At 43.8% G+C, this 26,121-nt stretch overlaps 1 protein-coding gene across 1 annotated transcript in view; it reads right to left on the minus strand.

Moving 5' to 3' along the window:
* Positions 1-2,982: 2,982 nt before the first annotated feature.
* The window catches only part of MED13L (mediator complex subunit 13L), a 202,749-nt gene continuing 179,610 nt past the window's right edge, over positions 2,983-26,121 (minus strand). The window contains exons 21-31 of the mRNA XM_068161794.1: positions 25,414-25,858; positions 23,793-24,012; positions 21,264-21,452; positions 18,891-19,114; positions 18,342-18,484; positions 16,530-16,688; positions 15,158-15,334; positions 12,859-13,013; positions 9,878-10,039; positions 7,622-7,734; positions 2,983-6,478 (exon numbers count right to left, since the gene is read on the minus strand). Of these exons, the coding sequence (XP_068017895.1) occupies positions 6,346-6,478; positions 7,622-7,734; positions 9,878-10,039; positions 12,859-13,013; positions 15,158-15,334; positions 16,530-16,688; positions 18,342-18,484; positions 18,891-19,114; positions 21,264-21,452; positions 23,793-24,012; positions 25,414-25,858 (2,120 nt within the window). The 3' untranslated portion in view covers positions 2,983-6,345. The remainder of the gene's footprint in view (positions 6,479-7,621; positions 7,735-9,877; positions 10,040-12,858; positions 13,014-15,157; positions 15,335-16,529; positions 16,689-18,341; positions 18,485-18,890; positions 19,115-21,263; positions 21,453-23,792; positions 24,013-25,413; positions 25,859-26,121) is intronic.

Here is a 26,121-nt window from a genome sequence, read left to right on the forward strand (position 1 = left end):
AGCAGCAGTGCTTTTCCAAGTGTAGTTTGTTCTTGGAGTTATATCAGTTTGACATTTTCTCCATGGCATAGTACTGAAATCAAACTGAAGGGTATCATGCACTTAGAGCACCAATGCTTATGCAGCTAAAGGAGCAGGTCTGACGTTTACAGCTTGTAAGCACTACACTGTCTCAGCTTAACAGCATGATTTGGCTGCCACTTGACTGACACATCCCAGTCTAGAACTAGAGTGGGAGCTAACATGTTTTCAGTGGTCTCAGAACTGGAACCTGAACACTGACTTGAGTACAGGTCACTGGTAAGGTGGACCTCAGGCAGTGACAAGATGAGGGCTGTGCATGTTCAGAGTTAGCCTCTTGCAGAAGTTGGTGACAGGTGACATCTTGTTTCATGTTTTGGAAGAGTATTTCAGGTTCCCTGAGAGTTGTTTCCCCAAGAAAGGGTTATGAGACTGCTGCTTTGAGACATGGTAGAGGAGACAAGCATAAAACCAGCTCTGTCCAGACACACTTTAGTCAAGGTTCAGTTTCACAATAGGGAAGTGGAAGCAGCATCACTTTGCTTTGTTGTTGAAGAGCAAAGACTTCCTGCTTTGGGCTATCAGGGCTGGTTCTATTTCCACTGTAAATGGTGAGAGACTGACTATAAACCCCCTGTTTACTTTGACTTGTGATGCATTCTACATCTGCTTAAACTGTTTTCAGGTGGCCATAATGTCTTGCCAAAAATAGACATGGCAGCTGGAAAAAGTAGTTTCATGTCAGCCTAATCTTTACCTATTTTTTCTTTATTTGCTTTAGAGATCATCACCACTGTGCTGTCCTCCATTTGTCATAAAGATTACATTGCTGTAACAAATCATCTTTAGTGTTTTCATTCAGTTCTCCCTTACAGTCCTCATGGAACAGAATAGCTAATGGGTAGTTTTTGTCTTTAAAGCCAATGATTTTGCCATAAACTAATCTCCATGTAAGAAACAACCAAAAAAATTGCCCTGTAATAATCCCATCTACTTACAGCACTCAGAGTGGAAGGCTGAAGAGTAACTATTCTGTCAGAACTTGTCTAAGCTAACCCTACAATGTCATTTATTACAAATGTATCAATAGTAAAGTCAACTAAAGACACAAGCTTGAAAAGGCAAAAGCTTAGATACTGTTTTTGTTAACCATCTAACTTCAAATTTAGAAACAAGAAGCACCAAAGTGTAAGTGCTCTAGAAGTGACAACTACTGAGGAAATCCCAAGTGGCCATTAAAGCAGTCCTCAAAAGCACCAAACCCAGTGGTGATTCCTTGATAGAGCAGCTGTGACTGGGAGTGGTGTTCCTTGATAGAGCAGCTGTGACTGGGTGCAAGCATGGGCTCCAGCTCTCCATGGAAAATGAGTCCTTTCAGTACACTTTGCAAGGGAGCAAGCTCCAAAGACCAGTTCTGAAAGCATTTGAAGGTGGCTGAAACTCTCTCAGCTCATTCTACCAGTCACCGCTGCTGAAAAGAGATGGCTCACACCAGCAGCACAGCCTGGCTGTGGCCAGTGGTGTGGTTATTGCAAAGGAAGGGGCAGGTTGGAGACTGCTCTTGTTCTTCCCTGTTTAAAACAAGGGATATGGCATTTAAAATAGACCTTAATTTGTCACTTAAGTACAGAAAATTATATATTCTCTATGTTTGAATGAGAAATAGTCTTATGGGAGATGAAAGCAAAACCAACCTCTGGTCTTGATCAGATGTAGCAGCACTGTTAGGAAGGCTTGAGATCTATGTGTTAATTTAACCTTTTTTGCACATCTGTGCTTAGAAATGAATCTGCCAAATACAGAATGTCTCACTTGGAAAGGACCTCCTGGGTCTGACAGTACAGCCAAGCCCCAGGTCAAAACAGGGATAATTCAATCAGGCTGCTCAAGAGTCTCGGATGGGGATTCTATAGCTCCTCTGAGCAACCCATAGCAGATCTGGTTTTGTGTTCCCCTCATCTGTGGCTGACTCCAGGTCTCCTACCTGCAATCCTGTTGCAGAGGAGGTGAGTGGACTGATCACCTTTGGTATACCCTGTTCCAGACTCACCTGCTGTAGACAGAGACTTTTACTCTGGGATTGCTGTAGCTCCTGTGCTTTGGGTTGCTAACGTAAGGCAGTGACTGCTGTGTGTCACCAGATTATCCCAGCTTGCTTCCACTTGCCCCATTTGGCAGAAGTTTAAATCCATTCATATCAGCATTTCCATTAGTGGCACCAAACCTCCTCTCACCACAGAGATGATCTGAAATAGAATGACTGTTGTGCTTTGCTCCAATTACAAAGCAAAGGGCTGTAGCAGTGTGAACCTTTGTACATCTCCAGGAGCCCCGCTGCTCTGAAAGGGAGCCTGGCAAAGCTATGGCGGCAGCAGCCAGCGGAGAAGGCAGGCAGTGCAGGGAAGGCAAAAGTCTGTAAGCAAAAGCAGACTAAAGGGCCTTGAAATCATTTCAGTTCTGTTCGTAACACTTGGGACTCTGCACCTCCTCCTCCAGCAATGCTGACACTCTAGGGTGCTGACACTCTAGGGTGCTGACACTCCAGGGAGCTGGGATTGTTTAGCCTGGAGAAGAGGAGGCTCAGGGGTGACCTCATTGCCCTCTACAACTACCTGAAAGGTGGTTGTAGCCAGGAAGGGGTTGGCCTCTTCTCCCAGGCAACCAGCACCAGAACAAGAGGACACAGTCTCAAGCTGTGCCAGGGGAGGTTTAGACTCAAGGTGAGGAGGAAGTTCTTCACCGAGCGAGTCATTCGGCATTGGAACGGGTTGCACAGGGAGGTGGTTGAGTCATCGACCCTGGAGGCGTTCAAGAGGAGATTGGACGTGGCACTTGGTGCCATGGTCTAGTCATGGGGTCTGTGTTGATAGGTTGGACTCAATGATCCTCGAGGTCCTTTCCAACCTAAGTTATACTGTGATACTGTGAAAATCCTCCTAAGAATAAAACTCCGCCAACAGCTTCAGTAATTCAATAATTTATTCATCTAAAAAAGTGTGTAAAAGTATATAGCTCTCATCCACAAGGTATATATGAATGACATTTAAAATGGAGGTCTTTATTATTATTGTTTCTTTTTATCAAAGTCTTTTTTTAGTGTATTGTACCAGCGATATACTGTAGATTTAAAATGAACTTCACTTCTTTTTTTTGTGTGTGTTTTGTTTTCTTTCAAACTGTCGGCTATATATAAAAGAAGCTCACTGCAAAATGCTCAGAGAGGAGAAAAAAAAAAACCAAAACAAACCCAAAACCAAACCAAACCAAACAAAAAAAGAAAACCCCAAAAGAACTTCAGAACTCCCCCCCCAGAAATGTACAGCTTTTACATTTAAAAAAGGTTCTGAAATATACATACAAGCATGCTGGACATTCCCCACCCCCTCCCTCGCCCTGTAGCTCAAACCACTGTAATAATAAATTGGATTTAGGCAATGAATTCCCAAAGTTAGAAAGGAAGAAACAAAAAAAAAACAAAAGAAAGGGGGGAAAAAAAAAAAATAAGAAAGGAAAATAAAGTCACTTTCTTCACTCTGTAGGAAAGGCAGGGCTTGTACAGTTCAGGTTCATTCAGTAAAAAACTCACGAGTAAAATAATGCATATTTAAGGGAAATATTATACAGAACTTTTCACACTGAAGTACATAAGGGTTTTGTTTTCTCTTTTAAAATCTATTGCCATTCATTTCTTTTGCACAAAAACGTATAAATAGGTCACCAGCTTCTCTTAACTTAAAAAAAAAAACCAACCCCAACCAAACCAAAAAAAAACCCAAAGGAATTAAATAAAAGACACCAGATGGAAACTACTCCTTGCTGCCCTTTCTTAAAAGTTGTGGGGTTTTTTTTTTATTCTTTTATTATTATTAATTTTTTTTTTTTTTTTGCTATTTTCTTTTTCATTTTTGCTTAGAACCAGGTTTGGGGAGGAGGGGGTTGGGGGGGGGGGGAGGGGAAAGGGGGGGCTAAACACCCCTAGGATTAAAAACAGCCCAGTTACAAAGGAATAACCAAAATAAGAATCCAAAGTTCAGATGAATCCTGGGAACAAATCACCCCCAAAATGCTAAAAGATTTTACAAATGTCTACTTTACAGCTCTTGCCTTTTTTTGTTTTGTTTTGTTGTTTGTTTTTTTTTTTAACTTCCCCACATTAAATTTTTTATTTTTTTATTTTTTTTATACAAGTTTACAATCTTCAGCTTTTTTTTTTTTATTTTTTTATTATTATTATTTTTTTTATGCTCTTCAAAAGGCCTTTTGAGAATTGGCTTTTCGGATTAAGAAAAAATAGTACTGCAGTATTTTTTTTTTCTCGAGTCAATTTTACACTGTACAGATATTAGATACAAATGGTTTCATATCAGAGCCTTTTCTTTTTTATTATTATTATTATCATTATTTTTTATGCTTTTTTTATTTTTACTTTTACTTTTATTTTTACTTTTATTTTATTTTTACTTTTATTTTTTACTTTTATTTTTATTTCTATTTTTATTTGTAACCTATACATTGCAAAGAGGATACCCACCAGGCAGGCTCGGTGCAGAGAATGAACCAATCCATTTACAAGTCCCTTTCTCTGACTTCACCTTCTCATCACACCAGCAATTAGGATTTATTTTTATTTCTTTTTATTTATTTTTTTATGCTTTTTATTTTATTTTATAGAATTTGTTTTAAACGTTACAGCATCTCAAGAAAAATACTTTTCTTTTCTTTTTTTTCTTTTCTTTTCTTTTTTAAAATCATAGAATTTCATTTCATTTTTTTTTTTTTTAAACCAGAAGATGAAAAGTCTTTTGGAAGAACTTTAAAATGTGTAGGTTGCGGTTTGAGTTCTTTTAGTTTCTTTCTTTCTCTTTTCCTTTTCTCCACGGATAGGTAACTAGGTCACAGAGCCTGATCAAAGTGCCCGACCCCCTCACGTAAGGCAGTCCATGCCTGCTGCACAGTGCAACAACAAACATTAGAAAATGGGAGTTTAAATATAAACCCCTTGAAGCCTGGAATGAAGGAGCCATAAAAATACTTCAATTAGCCATTAACCTTCCCAATGGCCATCGTTTCACTGAACAAAGTCGCTTTTCCACCACGGTGGCATAACTTCAAGTACTAATTTAATCATAGAATCTTTTAAAAATTATTTCTTTGAAATAATATTCCTATAGTCAGAAAAAATACACCAGATTTGGGACTGATTTAGTGTAAACAAAGAAAAAAAGAAAGCATCTTTTTTGGATATGTACAGGGACGAGTCTGCCCGGAAGGAAAGGGCGACCTGGGCTTGGGTAAATACTTCGCTAAGTTTCCTGGAAACCTCTCTCGATCGTAGCTCTACAACAGATTAATTTACCGCTTTCCTTTTGCCCTCACGCTGGGCTGGAAAGTATTTTTCCTCCCTACCTCTCTCTCTCACTCTTCCTGCATTAGGTAGTGTTATCCTTCATTGAACACTGGCCATTCCTCGCTGTCCCCAGGCTGGCTGCAGGTGAGGATTCCTTCCACCCCGAGCGCATCCTTACTGCCCAGCTTGGGCTTTGATTGTTATTAGCTTCGGCTTTGATTCCCAGGAGAGTGAGAGGTGCGTAGATAAATAACCCTACAGTGGAACGGAGCTGGGGTTTTAAGGTATTCTACTGTTCCTGGTCCTTTATAATTTAATCCCTCCCCTCCCCAAACCTAAAAATAAATAAAGTATCTCCAGACCATTCATATCTACATGGACAGGTAACAAATGCATGCATTCATCCCAATCCACTCTGACAGGAACTCCAGGCAGACAGAAAACTCCAATATTTATATGAGACTACAACTGTGTGGTTGGTTGGTTTGTTGTTGTGTTTTCTTTTTTTTTTCCTCCTGCAAAGTCCCAGTTTCTGATGATCAAACAACAAAACAAGATAAGATCTGGACAACCCAAACTGGTCACTACAAGGTGTTTTTATAACCCGCAGGGCTGAAACTGCTCTCGGTTATCAGAGTTCCTAAAAGATTCTGTAGTCTTCCTTAAAAAAAACAACATTAAATAGTAAAAAAATAATGACACTGACCAGTAGTTACTGGGCCACCAAACTAACACTGGCTTGAGGTTACTCTGTGTTCACTGTTCTTGGATGTTCCCAGATTTTGGACTGAAGCTGCCAGAGATGTTAATGGGTAGTTTAGTTTTGAACACTGCAGAATTCACATGTGCTTTTGGAGGAACAGAAGCACAGCACAGGACTGGTCTGAAGAGAAGCAAAATTGTGATGTTTGCAGACTGTGGCACGTTTCTCAGGTTGAGGGGGGAATAAGCCAGAAGAACAAGTGCTTTCCTATCGATTAAAGGATGTTCATGATGGCATTGTACAACTGAGTGAGCACCACGAAGTGGACAGGAAGGCAGGAGCTGCGATCCTGAGTGGCAGGGTTACATGTGAGCCAGGACAGTGCATTGTACTGCTCCAGAACAAACCTGCAGGGGGGAAACAGAGAGAGATGAAACTGGGATTGTTTGCTCCTCCCCTCTTGGCTTTTCTAGAAGGTTTCCTGAAGCTGGTCTCTGGTTTCTCCTGATGATACAGTGTCATGAGCCCAGCCTGCCTGTCTCATGCTGGGGGTGTTGACAAGGTAGAAAAGCCTCTGAGAAGGAGGGGAACACAAATTTTTACTTTTGAAGGTGTTTGAACCTGACCCAAGCTATTTGACTGCAGACCCTCCCCAGCTGATGGCAGAGATTATGGAATCCAAAGAGGTTCAAACAAAGCCTTAAGTCTTGAGCACCTCTAAGGACAGAGGTCCCACAGCATCTCTGGGGTACTTGTGCCAGTATTTAATGACATATTTGTGTGATCCTCTCTCTCCTTAGACTTTCTCCTGTTGTAACTTGTGTCTGTAGTGTCTCATCATCTCCCTGTGTATTGCACCACTCTTAACCCAAAACAAATACACAGTACTCCAGGACAGCTGTGACAGCTCAGTCCTCCAAGAGGATGCAATTTCAGATCTTCTAGAATCGTACATACTCCACCACTCCTCCTAGATGAGATAATTCTTCATGGCTCCTGCTGATACTTTCTAGTGACACTCTCTAAAATGCCCATGTTTGTCCACTGGTGTGTTCCACCCTGTGTGCTGTCTCATAAAGCAGATCTTTATCTCCATCCCACTTCTGGGGACTGAACAATCAGTCCTCTAGTTACCTTGAGCAGTATGATACACAACCCCCATTAATTCAGGAGGAATGTCTCTTTTACATCCCAATTCCTAAGATACTGCTGTCAGGAAAACACTTTTATCTCCTTCTGTAAATCACTTTGGATGGGTGAGTAAAAGGACTTATTGACACAGCCCAAATTAGACAAACCCAGGCCTCTGTGAGTTTCCTTACATAGCTTGGTATAGTCATATGGAAAACTGATGCAGTAACCCTCAAAGTCCTGCTCTTGGGCGGTGGAGGTATCAGCTGCAGCAGCTGCCCACTGCTCCAAGACACACATATAGGGCACAACAATTAACAGGTGTTAATAAAGCTAAGAAATAATTTTGCCAGGTTGAAAAGAAAAGGTCCCTCAGAGCCCAGTCCCTGTCAGGAAGAGCAAAGCTTAACAGGCATTACCTCAAGACATCTGATGTAGTTTTAGAGTCAAGGGGGTGAGGAACTCGCTGAGAATTTCTGGCAGGTAGCAGCTCATCTGTCTGTGCTACAGAGATATGGTGATGTAGAGAGGCCTGTGTAAAGGAAAGCATCAAAAGTTAACTCTTCATACAGCAAGTACTTCTGCAGCTCCAGGGAACAGACAGGCTTTCAACTGGCTCAGGACAGCACAGCAGGTGGTAGTTCTCTGTGAAGCCACCACGACCATGTGCATTTCCAAGTTCCATAGTGAATAAACTGACTTCTCTTTTTGACTGGAATGAAGGATCTTTAACAAAATACTGAATTCTGTTCTTGGTGCTGGTCAGGGAAGAAGTGAGGAGGGAAACACTTGGGTTATGCCAGTGGTTCCCATGGCATTTTGGTAATATATCATCACGAGTCTTCCAACTCTTCCAGTAAGAGAGAGACCCACATTGAGGGGGTGTCCAGCCAGCAGCCTTCCTGCAGCCCTTGTCCCACTCTACTGGCACACTTCCTGCATCTGTCTCATCTTTCTTCTGGAGCAAGGTTTGTGTGTCAGTTTATAGAGGAGCAGGAAAGGGATTTCACACTGATCACGTGCTGGGGTTAGAGCAACCACAGAAACCTTTCAAGTGGGCAGCCGAATATGCCACACAGCCTGCCGAGGCAAAACCTCCAATTTATTCTCCAATTGTGGTGCACACATCAGAGGTGAAACACTTCAGCTCAGAAATCCTTAATATAAAGCAGACAGAGCTGACTTGTCTCTGCCTCACACACCGTGCAGGTTTCCTAATCGCAGAGCTCCTGCTCCCACAGTGCTCTGCAAGTCACTGCATGAACTCAGCCCCTTGCTTCCATTCCAATCTGTCCAAACCAAACCCCTGCTTTCCTACTCAAATTAAGCACTTAATTCAGCTGAGATCTGACAGAGCAATTGTGCTGGGCTAGGGATGGTGGGGCAGGGAAGGTTGGTGGCTCCTTCTCTAGTTCCAATCTGGTACAAACTTACAGAAGGAATTCTAAAGTCACTTGGAGCTCTGCTGGTTTTTTACTGCTGAACTTGGATTGCTCATTCACACACACACACATAGTAGTTTCAAGTTTTCATCTTGGTTGGAAAAGACCTTTAAGATCATTGAGTCCAACCATTCTCTAACTCTACCAAGTCTGCTGCTAACCCATGTCCCTCAGCACCACATCTCTGCAGCTTTAGAACACCCCCAGAGATGGGGATTCAACCATCTCCACAGGCAGCCTGTTCCAGTGTTCATCTCTAGCTCCAAAGCCATGTTGGTTTATTTTTCACGTTATCTTCATTCTGTAGCTTAGACAAAATCAGCAAGTGATGGGTAAGCTACCTGTGAGGAGTGCAAAGTGTAGGGAGTAAGGTTCAGTGTTTCACTGGTGGAGGTGCTACACTGAAGATAAAACTGAGTGCAGGTCACTGAGAACAGCATGTCCTGAAACTGCTTTTTGTGCAAGAGCAAAGAACTGGGAAACACTGAACAGCTTTACTCTGATAACTGCCTGGTAGACAGGGATGAGGGAATTTAGTTAAGTGACTTGCAAAAATACTCAGTATTTGTTAATTAAGATGGGAATGAGGTAAGTGTTACTGTCTTCATTATCCTGTATGCTGGTTATGCGATGCTGTTCGAGGTGGATTTTTCACCTGCTTTCCATGCTCACTAGTTCCCATTTCTTTGATCCATTCAAACAAGAAGCTCCCTGACACTCCACAGGCATCAGTGAATCTCCAGTAGTTGTACCAGTTCTGCTCTATACATCTTGCAAGCGCTTGCAATTCTGGAATGGAAGGTATTGGGGTCACTCTGAGTCTGCAGACCCCACTGTGCAACGTTCGCAGCCAGGGTGGACAGTCAGTGCTCTGCCTGGAGCTGCTGCTCTCACTTCTAGCTTTGAATCTGTGTGTCATAGGGGGATTACAGCAAAACAGAAGCAAGGCATGTGCCTCCTGTCTTAGGCCAACAGGAAATGAAAACTGGGACACTTCTGTAACACCACCTACAGCTTTGGTGATTCTGTCAAAACACTCCATTTTCAGGTAAGGACTTTAGCATCAGAGAATTGGCTTTCAACAGCCAGCTCTCTGCAGCCAATCTAAACCTAAAACTGCACTTCTGTACTGTCACAATTAGGGTAACATGCAGAGGCATTGTCCAAAGAAAATTCATAGGATCTAAATAGCAACAATCCTCTCTTTTCCTCTGAAAGGAGACCCAGACAGACCTTCAGGAAGAGGGGACACTGGTTTTGTGCCTGAGGACAGGATGACCAGAACCACTGTGGAAGATTCTCAGCTTTGGCAGTTGATACGAAGTATCCAAGAGCGAGAGGCTGCTGCTTCAGTTCTTCAGGGGCTTCTCTGGAGAGGAGACGTTCCCCTTGATTCTGGAAAGAGAGTTGAAAGCACAGGTTTGTTGGTTTATGTCATTAGATGCCACTCCAGGGGCACTAATTTTGCTTACTAATTGCTCAGCATTCAATCCAGTCTTGTCTTGTGATTGATGAGCTATCCTTCAGTCATTCATGAATCTTAGTCAAAGCTGTCTAAGCCCTTCCTTTTCCCCCTCTAGTTCAGCTCTCCAGGCTCACATTCCAGAACCATTTTGGATTCCCACACAGCAGTGTTAGCCTCCTACACTGATCCCAGTCCAGATGGGATTGGATGCTGCAGAGTAACTCACAGGAATGGGCTGGGCTGGTAGCTTGGAGAAAAACACTACACTTGCCCTTCCTTGCTATGGACACTTGGGCAGAAGATACATGATGGGTTTGTACTTGTGCTGCCAAGTGTGGGGAAAGGAAACAGCTGTCCTGCTTTTCAATTCCCATCACCTGTTTGTTTATTTAGATATTGTGGGTTTGCAGTACTTGTTACTCACCTCCTTCCACAGGGACCAAAGAGTGATTTGGAGAGGAGAGAGTTAAACAAGGAAAAACTGGCTGTAAAGTTAATTTCACCAGACTGGGAGTCACTGCCTGCCAACACCTATGTCTGTGATTTGATTTCTGTAGAACAAAACCTAGAGTCCTCCACACCTGAGGCTGTTGGACAGACAGCCTGGGGCGAGCTTGCTCACCTCTTCCTGAGTGCCTGTGTGCACTCAGATCCCTGCCTGTCGTGAGCCCATGACCCAACCTACCTCAGGTATCAGAAAGGGGGCTGCCATCCCACTCTACATTCCTGGTTTAAAGGCATCTGGCTTGTTTTGGAAACACCCTTTATTATTTTGCTTTTACTTTCATTTCATAGAGGAACAACCCCAAGATGCCTTGTAAAGCAGTTTAGCTTGGGGCTTACCCCAGAAGAACTGGGACAGCAATTCCTTTAATCCATGAACATTCTAATCTAATCACAAAGCCTTCACTGTTAGCCCTTCAAGCAGGCCCTTCTCCAACGGTAATATCTTACTCAGGCATCAAAGTTAACCACTCCATAAAGCTCAGAGAAGGCTGTGGGCACCACCAGCAGCCCTTGGAAGTGGCTGTGGAGCAATCAGGACTTACACTGCTGAACTGCAGCAATCAATTACGGGGTACATGGACGAAGGCTTGACCTTCCCCGACCCACAGGTAATGATCACACGCTGCTGCTTTTTTAAAACCAAAAATTACACATCAATTACTAGGCCCTTGTTAATGGTTAAACTGAATTACTGTGACAGCTTCATCTAGCAATGGCTTGCCCAGGTCTCTAAGCGCTTTGGTCATTAACCTTTCAGCACTGTTCTTAAGCCACTTGGATGGAGTTCCACTGAGAGTAGTTTAGTAAATGCATTTCTAGAAGTGGCACAGAATAGAGACTGGTGAATGAGCTAAACAAGAGAGTGAAATGTTCTGAATGCTCAGTTGTGATTTATAGCTGGAGGCTTCAGTAACAGAATGTAGAACTTTCGTTTGCCCACATACCAGTTTGAAACAACCAAGTGACAGTAACCTGCAATTATTTAGCCTTTGAAAACCTAAGGCCAGGCGGCTGTGTACTGAGATCACAAAATACAGCATTAGCTGTATTAGCTGTGGCTGAGGAGGAGGTAGGTTTTCACTCACAGACTGTATTAAGCTGAGCAGTGAAGCATTTTGGCAGAGATGGCAAGGAAAATACAGACAGGACTTTCCTCTTCCAGGTGGTGAAACTACCATTGTATAGTCAGTCATCTGCAGGGAGTGAGAATTCTGTTCTTAAGGTATCTTCTTTAGGAAAGCACAGTGCTGTGTTACAGGGGCTGAAGCAGTGGCATCACTCAGGGCCAGGTATCCTCGCTGTACCTACAACTCCTCTGGCTACCTGTGCTCACCTCCTTTCACCCCAACTTTATAATTCTTCTTGAGAAGGTTTAAATCCATCAGTGACAGCCATGGATCCACTTAAGTTCTGACAGATCACTACACCACACCTTTTAAATGTGCTGGGTCAGCTGGTTAGCCAGCATCTTTCATAAAGCACTGCATTATTTAGTAAAGAAGTAGTAAGTTACTGCTTTCCATGTACTATCTCTAGAGTAAAACCTCCACAGGAAATTATGCCTCAAACTTGTACATCCTTGTGATGGAAACCACTGAAAATGCACAGCTACATCTCATAGTGTATCACTCGAAGATCTCTATCAAGCAGGATCCACATCACATTGAAGCCAACTAAAAAAATACCCTAAATTACCAAAATCATTTGCATTTTAAGCAATCACTGGTGTTGGAACCAACTTTATAAAAGCCACTTCAAACAGAAATCTCTCACAAGCACTGCTCTGGGCTAATTTTTAGTAAGAAAACACCATTTGCATAAACAAATGCCTGCAGTGCTGGTGGGTAGGCAGAATGATCTCCTTTCTTGCCTCCCCTCTGAACAGAGCTGTCACACCTTCCTTTCTCTCAGAGCCCTGTCACTTAGTTCAGGGACATTCCATGTGACTTTCCAGAAATAACAGAAGAGTACAGATTAAATTTAGACAGGGTCACTAGATACGACTCTGCCACACAGAACTACAGCTTATTTCTCCTCCTCTTCCTCTCAGTTATCTTCTACACTAACAATTCACTTCCAAGATGCAAATAGGCAAGAGGCAACTTCTACAGAGCACCTTCAATTTTAATGTTAATTTCTGCTTGCTGTAGGGGAATCTACAGGGGGAAAAAAAGATTTTGTGGAGGATTTGGGTCTATTTTGTGTTTTAATTAGCATATGCCTTCAAGTGCTACAGCCTTACCCTGCTATGCTGGTAGTGAGATCCCACTCCAATGCCAGATGGTGATCCAGGGGAAGGAACTGGGGAGGAATTTGGTGAAGAGTGAAGATTCCCTGTTATTAAAATTCTAATGTCATTGTCCATGTCATCTGGGAATGGGAGGTCAAACATGTCATCTGGGGAGAGAAAGAAAGAAAGGAAAACCATTTCCAATGTTATGCACTCCATTTTGCCAAGAACTACCTGTAATTTATTGCCATTCCCTTTATTTTACTATCCTTCCTTTTAATTTGGTTCAACATACTCTTGAGACAGATGAAAGCAGAGATAAACACTTCACTGCTTCATCCTCCTCAGTACCTTTGACTACAACCACACAAAGGCAAACCTGGCAGATGTCTCTTAGAATCATGAATTGTAACAATGGTCATAGAGAGAACAAAAATCCTGTCATACCAGCTTAGCAAAGACCCACATGGAAGTTTGTAACAGAGAAAATGGCACCTCACTGCAGCTGCTCACTGAATGCCATTAACAGAACACTTGAAATACATTTAGCAAACCTAGGGGTGTGACTCTCAGCAGGTGCTGCTCTTCAGACACTTGCTCAGAACACTCGGGGATCAGTCCTGGCAGCTTCAGGGAACTGGTCCAGGATCAAGGTGGGCAGCAGGGCCTGCTCCAGCCTCACAGGCCAAGTAAATGCATGATTACTGCAAATACTGCACCAGGATTTCCTACCATGCAGCTCTTAATAGTTAACTTCCATTTCAGAAATGAAGCTGTTGTGTTAGCTTTAACTTTTGGGTTATGTTATATATGGGAAGGCTATAAAGAGGCAGTGAAAATGTGTTTGATTGTGTAAGAAGAACATTGCATTACCCAGTCATCTGCAACCCAGGTTATGATGCCACCAGTAATTTACATGATGGAAAGCTAAAGACACCATACAGAAACACTGAGCAAAAAATTACAAGCATCACAATATGGTTTATAGGGGTCTTCTCCTTACCCAGATTTCTCAGCAAGCAAAGATGTTTAACTGTATATGGCATTTAAAGTACGTTTTAGGGCACAGGAAAGGACATTGGCAGCTGTCAGAACTGCAGCCAAATCTGTACTGAAACACAGAGCTCCAGGTAAGAGTCATGCATTTCTACATAGCGTAACAAATCATTTTCCATTGAAAATGGGAAATTTACTCCTCATCAAAATGGAGAAGGATGTGTGTGTCTGACACTAATTTCACCTGGAGTCCTAGTGCTGAAACAGAGAGGTGGCTGTTTTTCTTCATCTTCTGAAGAGAAATACTCGGTTGTAAGAGCAATGAATTAGCTTAAGTTTATTAACTTCTGTCCTACAACCTCAGTAAACAGAACTAATGTCATGCTCTGCTTAGCCTCCAGAGCATAAATGAGCTGGCTAATAGCAGAGGAAGCAGTTTAATCATTAAGTAGAACAGAGTTAAGAAAATTAAATTTAACACCGTTTTGGAAAACACCAGCTCTTGTACCTGATTCTAATTAGCATCTGGAGCACCAAAGGGCAGGTTAATGCAGGTTAAATATTTGTCAGCACAGTCTTCAGTCAGAATTCTGGGGCCCTGAAAGGACAGCTGCTTAAGAGGGGTAACTTCCCTCCTGTGAGGCCCACTGAAATTCCAGGAGGAACAGATCAAAGCAGACTCTTAGAGCCAAAGTAGTAGGCCTTTCTTCCTCCCCATACTGTAACTTTCCTCTTCTGTTGTCAGTGTTTGCACTTACTCTGGGGGTAAATCATTCTACAATCAGTTTTAAGGATTTCTGGCAAAACAGTTAGGAAAATACTTACTTGATATAAAGTATTAGCCAGCCTTGCTGACACAAACTATAGGGTTAGACATGCTTGAAAAGCAGGCTGGTGACACTAGGAACTGTTAGGTCGGTCCTATTTTGCCTGCTTTTGGAAGATCAGAGTTCCAAACCAAGAACCTTCTTCCTCAGAGGCTTTGTACACAACAAGGCACACAGCTACCCACTGCTGTAAACAGCTCGGGCTGATTGAGTCAGGACAGCAAGAAAAAGCATTTCCCAGTCTGTGCCATGTGGTGTTCTGATGGTCCAGATCACTTTTATGATGATCTGAAATACACTTCCTTAAAAAACCCCAAAAGAGTATTACCCTGTAACTGCAGAGCACCGTGGTGTTCTCTGAACACTAACTTAGGGGCTAGGGGATCTGTGGGACAACATCGCTCCACTCTGTTCCTGATCGCAGCTCTGCTGATGCTCTGACCACTGGCAAGTCCTTCACCCCCTACACCAGACACCTGATTACTTACCATTAGTAGGGCTGAACCCATCCTCATTGGGGTAATTTGCTGGTGCCACCTGGATAGTAGCAGAGGTTGGGAAAACAAGGATGTGCGTGCAGGAGGCATCCTGAGGGGTGTTCAGCTGAGAGGACTGCAGGTTGAGCGCGGTGCTGCGGCCAAACACCGAGCCCATAGTGACAGCATCTGCCAGAACAGAAACAATGGCAGAGGGATTCATTTGCATTGTCTTCAGAATAGGTGTTCAGTGCTCAGTCACATTCCTGTGCAGCTGATCTGGGTCTGCAAGCTAATGCATGTGAACCAGGTTCTTCTTAAAGAGAGTTAATTACTAGAATATCATTTCAACCCACCACAGCTTGAAAAGAAGATCAGATAACAGTTAGCTGTATGAGCTCCCATGCAGTGCTCCATCTTACCTTTCTGCTGCCCCTAATCAAAGATTTACTCATTAAATGAGCAAGCTTAAGTTACTTCTGACACACACATCTGTATCTTTATGAAATACACCCTGCTTTGGTGGACACAAAAAAAGCATAGCTTGCTGTCTGTTTTCTTATGGTGTAAAATACCTGCTTTGAAATGTATTTAGTTCTGTTCTATGTGTAAGCTGGAACACAGGAAACTCCATCCCAAACATGTGGAGAAATATTCTTGTGAGGGTGACAGAGCCCTGGAGCAGGCTGCCCAGAGAGGTTGTGGAGTCTTCCTTCCTGGAGACTTTCAAAACCTGCCTGGATGTGTTCCTGGGTGATCCTGCTATGGCAGGGGGCTTGGACTCAATGATCTCCAGAGATCCATTCCAACCTCTACCATTCTGTGATCTTTTCTTTCTAAACTTAAAACACCAGAGTAGTTTGTAAGAATCTGTCACCAGGTACTTCCTAAAGCACTTGCTAATGTAATACAGCAAATGTAAAGTTACTTATTTAATTTCAACTTTAACTCTGTGGACTGCTGCTTGTTACAGAAGTCTCTAAATGACTCAAGCATATAGAAAGATTGGTCCTTACTCCCAGTTACGCAGACTCCTACTCTTACGCACCACAGACTCTTACAGTGTCTGCAGAACTCCCTGCCGTGGGCATCTCCATCATCACAGCTCAGCTGATGAGAGCTGCTCCACCTGAAAACATGACCTCCTCAAGGGAAAGATCATCACTTTGACAGTGCCATACAGCCACTGCTCCCCAGGAGCCTGCACTCCCACAGCAGGGTGTCTTCATGCTATTTGGGGGAATGCTGCTGGTTCAACTTACTTCCTACCACATTCAGTGTTCTTGCTGGACTCTGAAGTCTCCCAAAGGTGATGTGCTTATGTGAGAAGTATCATGAAAGAATAAAAGTTACATTGACATTTAAAGAGTCGGGTAAAGCTTACCTGGCATCACAACAAATGACCCCTGTGGCTCCATGGCAACTAAGCAGGCACTGAGGATAGAGGGAGAGTCTGCAGCAGAGATGCCACACATGCGGCACACCTCCTTCAGTTGTTTGCTGATTGTCTGCAGGGAACATTCCCCAAGGAGGATACTCCAGTCTGAAATGGAAGAACCTTATGGTAGGACAGAGTGCAATTCTCTAGCTGCCAGCACCTGCTTGAATGTAATAAAAGAGTAACCTCACTTTGCATTTCTGTACCCTGCCTTCCTCTTTTCTGCTCCCCTCCATGAAACACAGAACAAGATGTGCAGGTCTGCACCCTGAGCATTGCAGCAGTCACTGCAGGGATTCATTCTGGGGCAGTCTGCTGGGTTGCTAGCAGCTGACAAATCCTGAGGTGACACAAGTCTTTCACTCTGCCTGCAGGGTACAGGAGCTACTTATCTGATATTAAAAAGGGCAACACAGAAGGGTTCTTTTTGAAAGGTTTGCCAATGTTTTTGATTTACATACAGCTCCTTTCCTGAAATGCACCACCTCTCTTCAAAAGGCCATCTCTCTGCATCTAGCACGCTGCACAACACAGATACTCGAGCTGTAAGCAGAGGTATGAATTCACACACAGCTTCAGAGAAATCTTGTTGGATCTTACCATGAATACAGGAGACAAAGCAAGCTTCAGTGGAGGTGCAGATGTGCATTCAAGAAACTACATCTAGCCATTTAAGCAATGTTACATGTCCAAACAGGAAGGGAGTTGCTGATTAAATTCTGTTTCTCTGCCTTCATTGTATGGAACCCCTGTGTATGCTGGATACCAAAATCCCCCACCAGGGCAGGCACTAGCTTTTTTTCCCTGCAGGTATTTTTCAGGAGAAGGCATGTCATTGCTGCTTTCCCCCCCTAGGGTATTTGTTTGTGCATTCAGACTCAACTGTTAGTTATTGTACATTCTTCTTAAATCCTTTCCCATCTCCTGAAGTACAGATCCCATCTCCTGAAGCACAGAATCTCCTGCAATAAGCTAACCAGAGGACCTCACATCTCCTTCGGTTATTAATGTGAAAGGACAAACACTCATGAAATATCTTTGTCCTATCTAATTTATCTTCATGTTCCAACTCAGGAGGCAGGTAGAGACAGTGTGCACCCTCTCAGGATTCCATTTTCTTCCAATCAGTTACCAAACAAAACCTGACTAGTGGCCACAGCCATTAGGAATAGAACAAAAGGTGCTGAATGCATGCTTTGAAGTCCATGAGAAGGATGACTACTGAAGGGTGGCAGTCCCTACCCTTGCTGGATTAAGGCACCTGTACCTAAAACTTCAGAGCTCCCTTTGATTTGCCTTCAAGCTGTTAGAAAATCTTGGGAACTGTGTGCAGGCTGCAGGGAGCAGCTGCCTGCTGGTTAACAGTTAGCTCTGCATACCACAGGGAAAATGGCATCTCTTCCTTCAGCAATGATTTTTGCAAGAACTTTTTGTTTAAGCTCAGGAATCAGAATTGAATCCTGTTTCTGTGACAAGATAACTATTGTTCAGATCTCCTAACATGGTGAAACCCATGACTTGCACTTGGGGCACACTGTGCAAATCCTGGTTAATCCATGCAACATTCATGAGACACAAGGGAGCAGTGTCCAGCCTGGTGTTCAAACAAGCACGCTGTTGATGCAAACCAGCCCAGAAATGCAGTGCTGGGGCAGGATTATCACTCTCAGTGCCCTGGCTTTAAAGGTCTGTGGCCAGTGCAGTTCTGCCTTGCACACCGAGGCCAGGTCCCCACTGCAAACCACTGTCATTCCATACCTTTTAACTCCCCGTGGCCCAGGCGGCCAAGCCGCCCGATGACAACTCTCCAAGGCAGTGATGTCATCTGTACAATACCAATGCACCACTCCCACAGCTTCTGCAGGCCGATTTTACGTGCTGACAACTTGCTCCTCCGGGACCTGGAGTAAAGAGAATCAGGGGCAGTACTCAGATTCCTCTTCTGTACCACCAGTGCTGACCCTCTAGAGGAGTTCTGACAGTCTTGCAGAATGCGTAACTGACATTTACTAACAAGAAGCAGAAAACATCTCCGTGTCTGCCTTCAGTCCTGTTACTGCAGTGACACACAAAAGGTGCCCATATGCTGAGCAACCTGCCAGCTGCTCCCAAAGCTAGCATTTGTAGAACAAGTGTAGCACAGTAACTTCTTCCCTCTGCAGTTTATAGAAGTGCCAAATGAAATGTTGTCACTGTAACATCATCATCGTGATCAGCAGGAAACGGGATCAGAAGGGACGTGCAAGAAGCTGATGAGAGTGAGGGATGCCAACCAGAGCCCTAGCTAGAATGTGAAAAGGTTTGTACCTGTTTGGTAAATCAATATTGACTATGCAGGTTTCCAGCAGCTCCCCGTGAAGGTCAGTGCAGGATGCCAGAAGCCACCGCTGATCGTGAGACAAGCAATAGCCAACAAAGAGCACGTTGTATTTCTGACTGGCTTCTCCAAAGGTCTCCCCCAGCTCTGTCTGTTTGTCTTTGATGGGGGCCAGTATGAAAGGAGGCGAGTAGAGCTGGATTGGGCTGGGCCTCTGCAATAAAGTCAACACAGTCAGCAGTAGATACCTCAACAGTTTAATGCAAGAAACAAACACAGATTGGCAGTGGGACCAGAACAATGGCAGTTTGAAACAGGCAGTGAATTCAGGGTGCTCGTAGTCAAGAGGCTGTAGACCAGTCATGTCTGCTAGGTAAAAGCTGATGTGCTTCAGATCTTACCTAAAGATTTCTTTTTACATATAGGGAAGCTAAGGTATGAAAACAGTCTTTGGGCAGCAGGCTGATAGCAGTCTCTGATTAAACAGTCCATTAGAGTAAGCTGCTCAATACTCCTAGTATTTCCATCACTGGACATACAGAGATACTGGATGTCATCTCCAGTGATGGAAAGTTCAGCCTGCCTGGGCAACTAGTTCCAGTGTTCAATCAAATGTACAGTATAAAAGCTTTTCCCCCTCCCCCCCCCCCCCCCATTTAACCACTTTCTTGTATTTCACTTTGTGCCCACTGCCTCTTGTCCCATCACTGAGCAGAGCCTGGTTCCATCTTTGGTACTCCTTCCCATCAGATATTGATAGAAACTTATCAGAGCCCCTCTGGCTAGACAACTGCAGCTCTCAGTGTCTGCTCAGCTATCAGATGCTCTTGTCCCTTACTCATCTTTGCTGGCCCTTTGCTGGATTTACTCCAGCACATCACACTTCCTGTACTGAGAAGCCCAATCAGACCTGTGTTCCAGGTGAGGCCTCACCAGTGCTGAGGGGAGAATAATCACCACTCTGTACACTTCCTAAGGCAGCCCCCTCTGCTGTTGGCTTGCTTTGTTGCAGTGGCAAACTGCAGGCTCACATCTGTCTTGGCCAACAGGCTCTCCAGTTGTTCTTCTTCAAAGCCTCTTTCCAGATTGTCAGTTCCAAACCCATCTTTGCTTTATAACTGCTCTCTGAAGAAAAAACCTGCTGGGCCTGCCCACCCATGCTCAGTGAGTTAGAAATGGTCAGGGGGTTTTCTTCTCAGGCAGAGTGTGGAGGTCTGCTGCACTGAGTGAGTGTGAACGTGTGCACAGCAGCAAGAGCAGAGATCTGATTCACTGGGTGTGTGAAATGCAAGCTGCTCATGAAAATATTTGTTCCTCTTGTGGTGTTTTTGTCTCCTCGGGAAATTAAAGATGAAATGCAAAGTGCAAGTTAATCAGCTTGGAGGACAAGCTATGGTGTTCTCCCAGAGATTACAGGGTATCGTCTTTCTGGTGATGTCCCTTTCTAGGATACCACCCTGCAGAAACATTAGTTAGAGGTAGGGAGAAGCTTGCAGGGCTCTTGCAAGTTTATCACTCTTCCCCTTACACCTAAATAGCTTCAAGTATGACTGTTGGAACTTGCTGCAAAATCTGTCTGACTGAACAGATACCTTTGTGAGGGAAGCGTGAGGGGAGAATGTGGACACGCCTGAGGTGGTAGTGCTCTTAGAAATTCTCAGGGAGGGCTTATGGTCTTGTGAGTCATGAAACATGTTGATAGGTTGGGTTTATGATGATTCTGAAACTAGGGTTTTAAACCCTAACAAGCATGCCTTTATCCCAAGGTAAGTGGTTAAGTGTTTAGCTGGTCCATTAAACCTAACTAAAACAGTCATCGTTATCTTTCAAGGAACGAGAACCATTCCTGGCAGGCAGGATGGATTATTCTGCTTTTGACATCCCTGGAATTCCAGAAACGGGGCCTGAATATCTGTGGTGTTAAAAAACAGACGAGAGAGAAGCCCACCAAACCAGGGAGAGCTCTCCATTACCTCAGGGAATTAACAGAGCACCTGTAATTAGGCACAGGAACTTCTTTCATATATTTGTGTGCATAAATAAAGGTGTGGCATAAACACTTGCCTGTAGGAGTACTACAGACTGAAGCTATAAGATGTCTCAGAATCCTAGGTAATCACAGACACCTCTTCTTGTACACTGATCTTTAACCTTTTATGACTCAAACCCAGAAGCTTAAAGCTGAAAGGAAGGAGTCTGACGTTTTCCTTACCATTTTCCATTCAGTATTAGCTCACCAAGACCCCTTCTGGTTTCATTACCTTCTGGACCTTGAAAAAATATTCCTAACAGTGCTTTCTTTACTCTTTTTCAATAATTGAAAGAAGTGGTTACAGTTTCATTGTCTTGACACCAATACTAACCTCAGGATTTTTGAGGGTCATCTCAATGCTGGCAGCTGGCCCAAAGCCTGTGAGTGACTTGATGTGGATCTGTGTGGGCAAGGGCCTCCTGCACTGGCAGTACACTGAAAATGCCAAGGACTTCAAGTGCTGAATGTAGAAAACCTGTTCATCCTTCATTGTCTGCAGCATGTACTGGCAAGGCACAATCTGTATGAATCACAGAAACAGTAAAACATGAGTGAAAGCCTTCAGAGAGCTGCTCATTAACATCAGCCTAGACTCACACATTCTTTAGTCACTTAGCAGCCACAGCACTTTGTACTGCAGTACGGTATCTGTAGCTTCCTAGCAGGGCTGCTGCCCTTTGCTATGAAGAGCTGCGAGAGTCAGTGACTGCACTCCCTGACACAAACACAAACTCCCTGACACAAACACAAACTCCCTGACATTGCAGCTTAATGATATATTTAAGGCTGCAAAACCCCTCTGAAAGCTCCAGGCTCCTACTGCCCAGTGCAATGGAAGAGTCTTCTCCCAGGGCCACAGTAACTGAAGGCTGTAACATGTCAGGAACAGCTGACAAACACAGCTTACTAAAAACTCTGAGTTAGTTTTGCTTTCATTGGAGGAGAAGCCCCACCAGACACACAAAGGGAAGAGGTTATTTTTCTGAGGTTCACCGTCTTATTCCTACTGCAATCTGGGAAGGGCATGTGGTGAACTACAGGTGCAGCAGTTACCAAAGTATACTACAAGAAGTAACTACCCCTAAAACTTGAGGGTAGTTTTAATGTTTTTAATCCTCAGTCCTAAACCAAATGCCTGTAGCTTGTTAAAGCTCTTTTTCTGATCAGCATCTTCCTTTCGAGGTAGCCTTCACTGCATAACCTCAGTGTTCTGAGCTTTGTGCCTAGGTTGGTTTGGTTCCATACTTAATGGTTAGAATTATTTGCTGGTGATGTGGAACCAGCACCACGGTGTCATTCCTAGGGAAGACTGAAGAGATCAGAACCAAGATTCTATTGCAGTGACTTCTGTGGTCACTCCTCCTTTTCAATTCACTGATCAGCAGAGGTGCAGCAATTCTGCTGCTGGTCAGTTAACAGATATTTTCAGCAGCAATAAAACTTCACTCTCACAAAACTTTTACTACTCTCTGGTTCTTGCCTGAACCACTGGCACCTGAGCAGCACATTCTACTTACTAAATGCGACTGCATGTTTTTAAAAGCCAGGTCTTCATCCAAGAACTCCAGAAGCTGGGCTTCTGCACTCTCAAGATGATTGTGATAAGTCTGCAAACATTTGGGTTTGATTTATTTTGAAGCAACTGGATGTTTGTGTATCCTGCAAGTACAGCTGGGAGAACATTGTGCTGTATCATGTTCCCCTTTGCTTAGAGAAAACTGACTGCTGGTGTGACATAAAATGGCAAAACACCACAATTAGAGAAACAAAGGGTAAGTGACCAGAAGATAACCAGTCCTCAGGAAGAGTTGGTGAGGCCAGCAGTAGGGACAAAGATGCAGTTTCCCTGTACAGTTTACATGGTCCTGGTTTGCAGACATCACAGTATCAGAGGCTAGTCTATTTTCAGTATCTTCAGGTCTGAATCAGTGGTATTGCCTGCACTCTACACCACAGTATGACTTTCAGCTCATCCTGAAGTATTTCGGTGACGATTTCCCCATCATTTCAGGGAACAATGAGGTCAAGATTACCAAGAATGACTCATTTTCCATGCCCAACTTGAAACATTGTAACAATTTCCAATTATTTTTCTTTTTGGATTTGTTTTGTTTTCTAATTTGAGTTCAAATACTTTAAAGCCGAGCTGAGCACATATGAATAAGGTACACAGGCATCAATCACATGCTGCTGCTGGCATGTGTTGCACATGCACAGCTTGTAGTCTCTGGCCTCCCATTTCCCCCTCCCCAGTTATTTCAACTGAACCACTGGGAAGGAAGAGGCATGGCAGAACGCAGGCAGCCTGGGCAATGGGCCAAGCTCTGCTTCTGGCTACACAAATTCAATTCTTAAGCAATTCCAGAGTAAGTAACTATTATTATATGCCAAGTTACATAGTAAATTATTTTTAAGCAGCAGATAATAACAATACAATAGTTAAATTATGCATTAAATGTCTGGTTTCATATACTACTTTTGGATTAAACAATATAAATCAAGAGAATATAAAAAGCAAACAAAGCAATCACAAGAGCAACTGGACAGTTTTGGCAATGGCAACCCAAGCTGTGGTTTAAATAACTGAAATCCCTCTTCAGGAAGCCTCTAACACAAGTGCTAGAAACACACAACAGATCTGATACAAGGATACTGGGACTGCCTTACATTCATTTCCTCATCAAAACAAAAGCAAGTGGGTTTTTTAATATAAAGACTTGGACTGTCAACAACATACTCTGTAAATAGCACCTAAATTTGATACCCTTCACGTTTTATCTTTCAGTACAGTGTGTGTATCAGAAGTGTGCTGTGACAGAACGACTCCCTGGTGGGAAGAGACAGAGGAAGGCAGAATTACCTGGAGAATGAAAGAATTCCTCATATTCTCAGGCAAGTTATCCAACATTTCTGTGTAGCATCTCATCAAACTTAACAGCCAGAAGTTGGTTGAGGCAGATTCCTCATCTGCAGTGTAGGTAAAAGGATCCACCATGTAGATGACCACCGCAGGGGGATAGGCGTTGCTGTCGGCAGACTCGGGCTCGGTGGGGATCCCTATCCTCTCCCTCTCTGTAACACTAGAGACACACAGAGCTGTTAACTGCTGGCTTTCTGTGAGGGTGTGCAAGGCTGAAGCAGAGGAAGGAAGAAGGGAGTAACTGAGTGACTGTCATGTTCAGAAGCAAAAACATGAACAAAAAGATACAACAGTGACTGAGATGATGTCCACTCACTGCAGCAGCTCTTCATCCACAATACCTGCTCTTGATTAAAGATACTGGCCACAAATTTCAACACAGTCTCATTGAATGCAGTCAGAATAGATTTTGCCTGAAGATCATGGCAATGCTATTAGCTCTGTGAGATTCCCTGTCAGGTATGTGCCAGCCTGCTTAACAGTGCTGTTGACGGTTTTCTTTTTGGAAAGGTGGAAGGAGAAGAAATTGAGAACCAAGGAAAAGTGCCAAATCCATACTGATGGAGACTGAAGCTCTCTGTTTAGCCACAGAGAAGGTTCCATTGGTAATGGAAGGAACAACTGAACATTTTCACTTGGTAAAACACTCCCCCGTGGCTCAGCCATGGACAGGAGGCTCCACATCTGTAAGTGATAAAAAGCAGCTCAGACCTACTCTGTCAGAAACTGTGCTGCAGCTGATAAAGCAGCCTTGTGCACAGATCCAGGGAGCAGATGGCTTAAGGATCACCCCAACTACAACAGGATGTGGGCTTTTCACTTAAGATACAGGAACTCCACAACATACATCATGACTATTAGCAATATGCATTACTGTGAGAGTAATGAAAAACATGTTCCCTCAGGAAGTTACTTACATGAGATGTTAAAAACCCTTTCCTTAATTTTGATGTTTGATGGATGACTATTTCTAATGAAGTCTTTAAAAAGCTGGGCTGCTAAAATTGATTTTAAAGTAACAGTAAAATAATTCTGTTTCCTGGCCTCACAGCACACCTGCCTGCAAAACCACCCCTGCACTGCCAGTAAATGAGAACCACCCCCCAGGAGTGTGTTTTGTATCTGTGAACATCACAGGTGGGATGGAGTTGTCCAAGAAAGAGTCATGCAGTGCCACAGGAGAGGTTCTGTGGTGACACAGGTGAGACCTGGAACAGAACCTACCAGACACCTTGTGTTTGTCTTGCACTGCCAGAGCAAGCCGGGAGTGGTATCCTGAGGCATCTCACACAGAACTACAACACCCATGCTCATGCAGTCCAATCAGGCTTGCTTTCTTGTAACAACAAAAGGGAGGTTTGCTTTTTTCCAACTCCCCTTTCTCACAAATAAATAAAAATGGGCCCTGTTGCATTTGCCGCTGGCACGAGCACTGCACACGCCAGAGGGTCCTCTCCTGCCAAGGATTCATGTAAGGCTTAAAGGGTAGGAGGTGCATGAAAGCAGAACGGTGGATTTAATTAGAAGCACTCTGAGTCACTTGAGCACTTAGGTAACTTACCCCTCCTGTCCTTCTTGCGGCTGCTGTGGTAAGTTTTGACCTGATTCTGCATCTCCTCCAGGGGCTGTGCTTCCTTGTGAGCGCTCTGCTGTGTTTGCCCCAGTGCTGGTGTTCTGCCCCGAGCCGATGTTCCCACTGAACCCTGGAGTAGAGGTAGCGGCCATCTGGTTAACGCCGGGCGTTGCAGAGGATGCTGACAGCTGTGGCACAGAGGATCCAGAGGATGAGCTGCTTCCTGCTGGAAGGCTACTGGTCCCACCACCAGGTGTGGAGTTGAAAGAGTTGCCTGTTGGTGCTGCTCCAGCAGCTGAGAGACATGCTGAATTGGAGGCTACAGGTCCAGTGTTCCCAGGTGCTGTTTGTGTCTGGCTTGCTGGCGGTGGGGTTTGGTACTTAGGTGGCAGCAGCAGGCTGCTGTCAAGCTGCAGAGTGGCTAAGTAAGGTGCTGAAATAGCACATAAAGAGGGAGGGAGATTAATGACAGTCTGCCAGATCAGAGTGAACTGCAATAACCATGAAGTCATACAGAATATTCAGAGAACATAACCTTCAGTGTAAGTTTGACCATTCTTGAGGGTTTCAGTTCTAACTGATAGTAATCAAACGTCTTTAGAACAGGACTGGCTTTGCAGAGCTGTGTGAACTGAAGCTGGTACTGACATGTCATTACCTCTAGCTAGATGGGGTTGTGATAACAGCTTTATAGAG

The sequence above is a fragment of the Melanerpes formicivorus genome, unplaced genomic scaffold, assembly GCF_026170545.1.
Source record: "Melanerpes formicivorus ecotype bairdi unplaced genomic scaffold, bMelFor1.0.p_v2 SCAF_60, whole genome shotgun sequence".
NCBI lineage: Eukaryota > Metazoa > Chordata > Aves > Piciformes > Picidae > Melanerpes > Melanerpes formicivorus.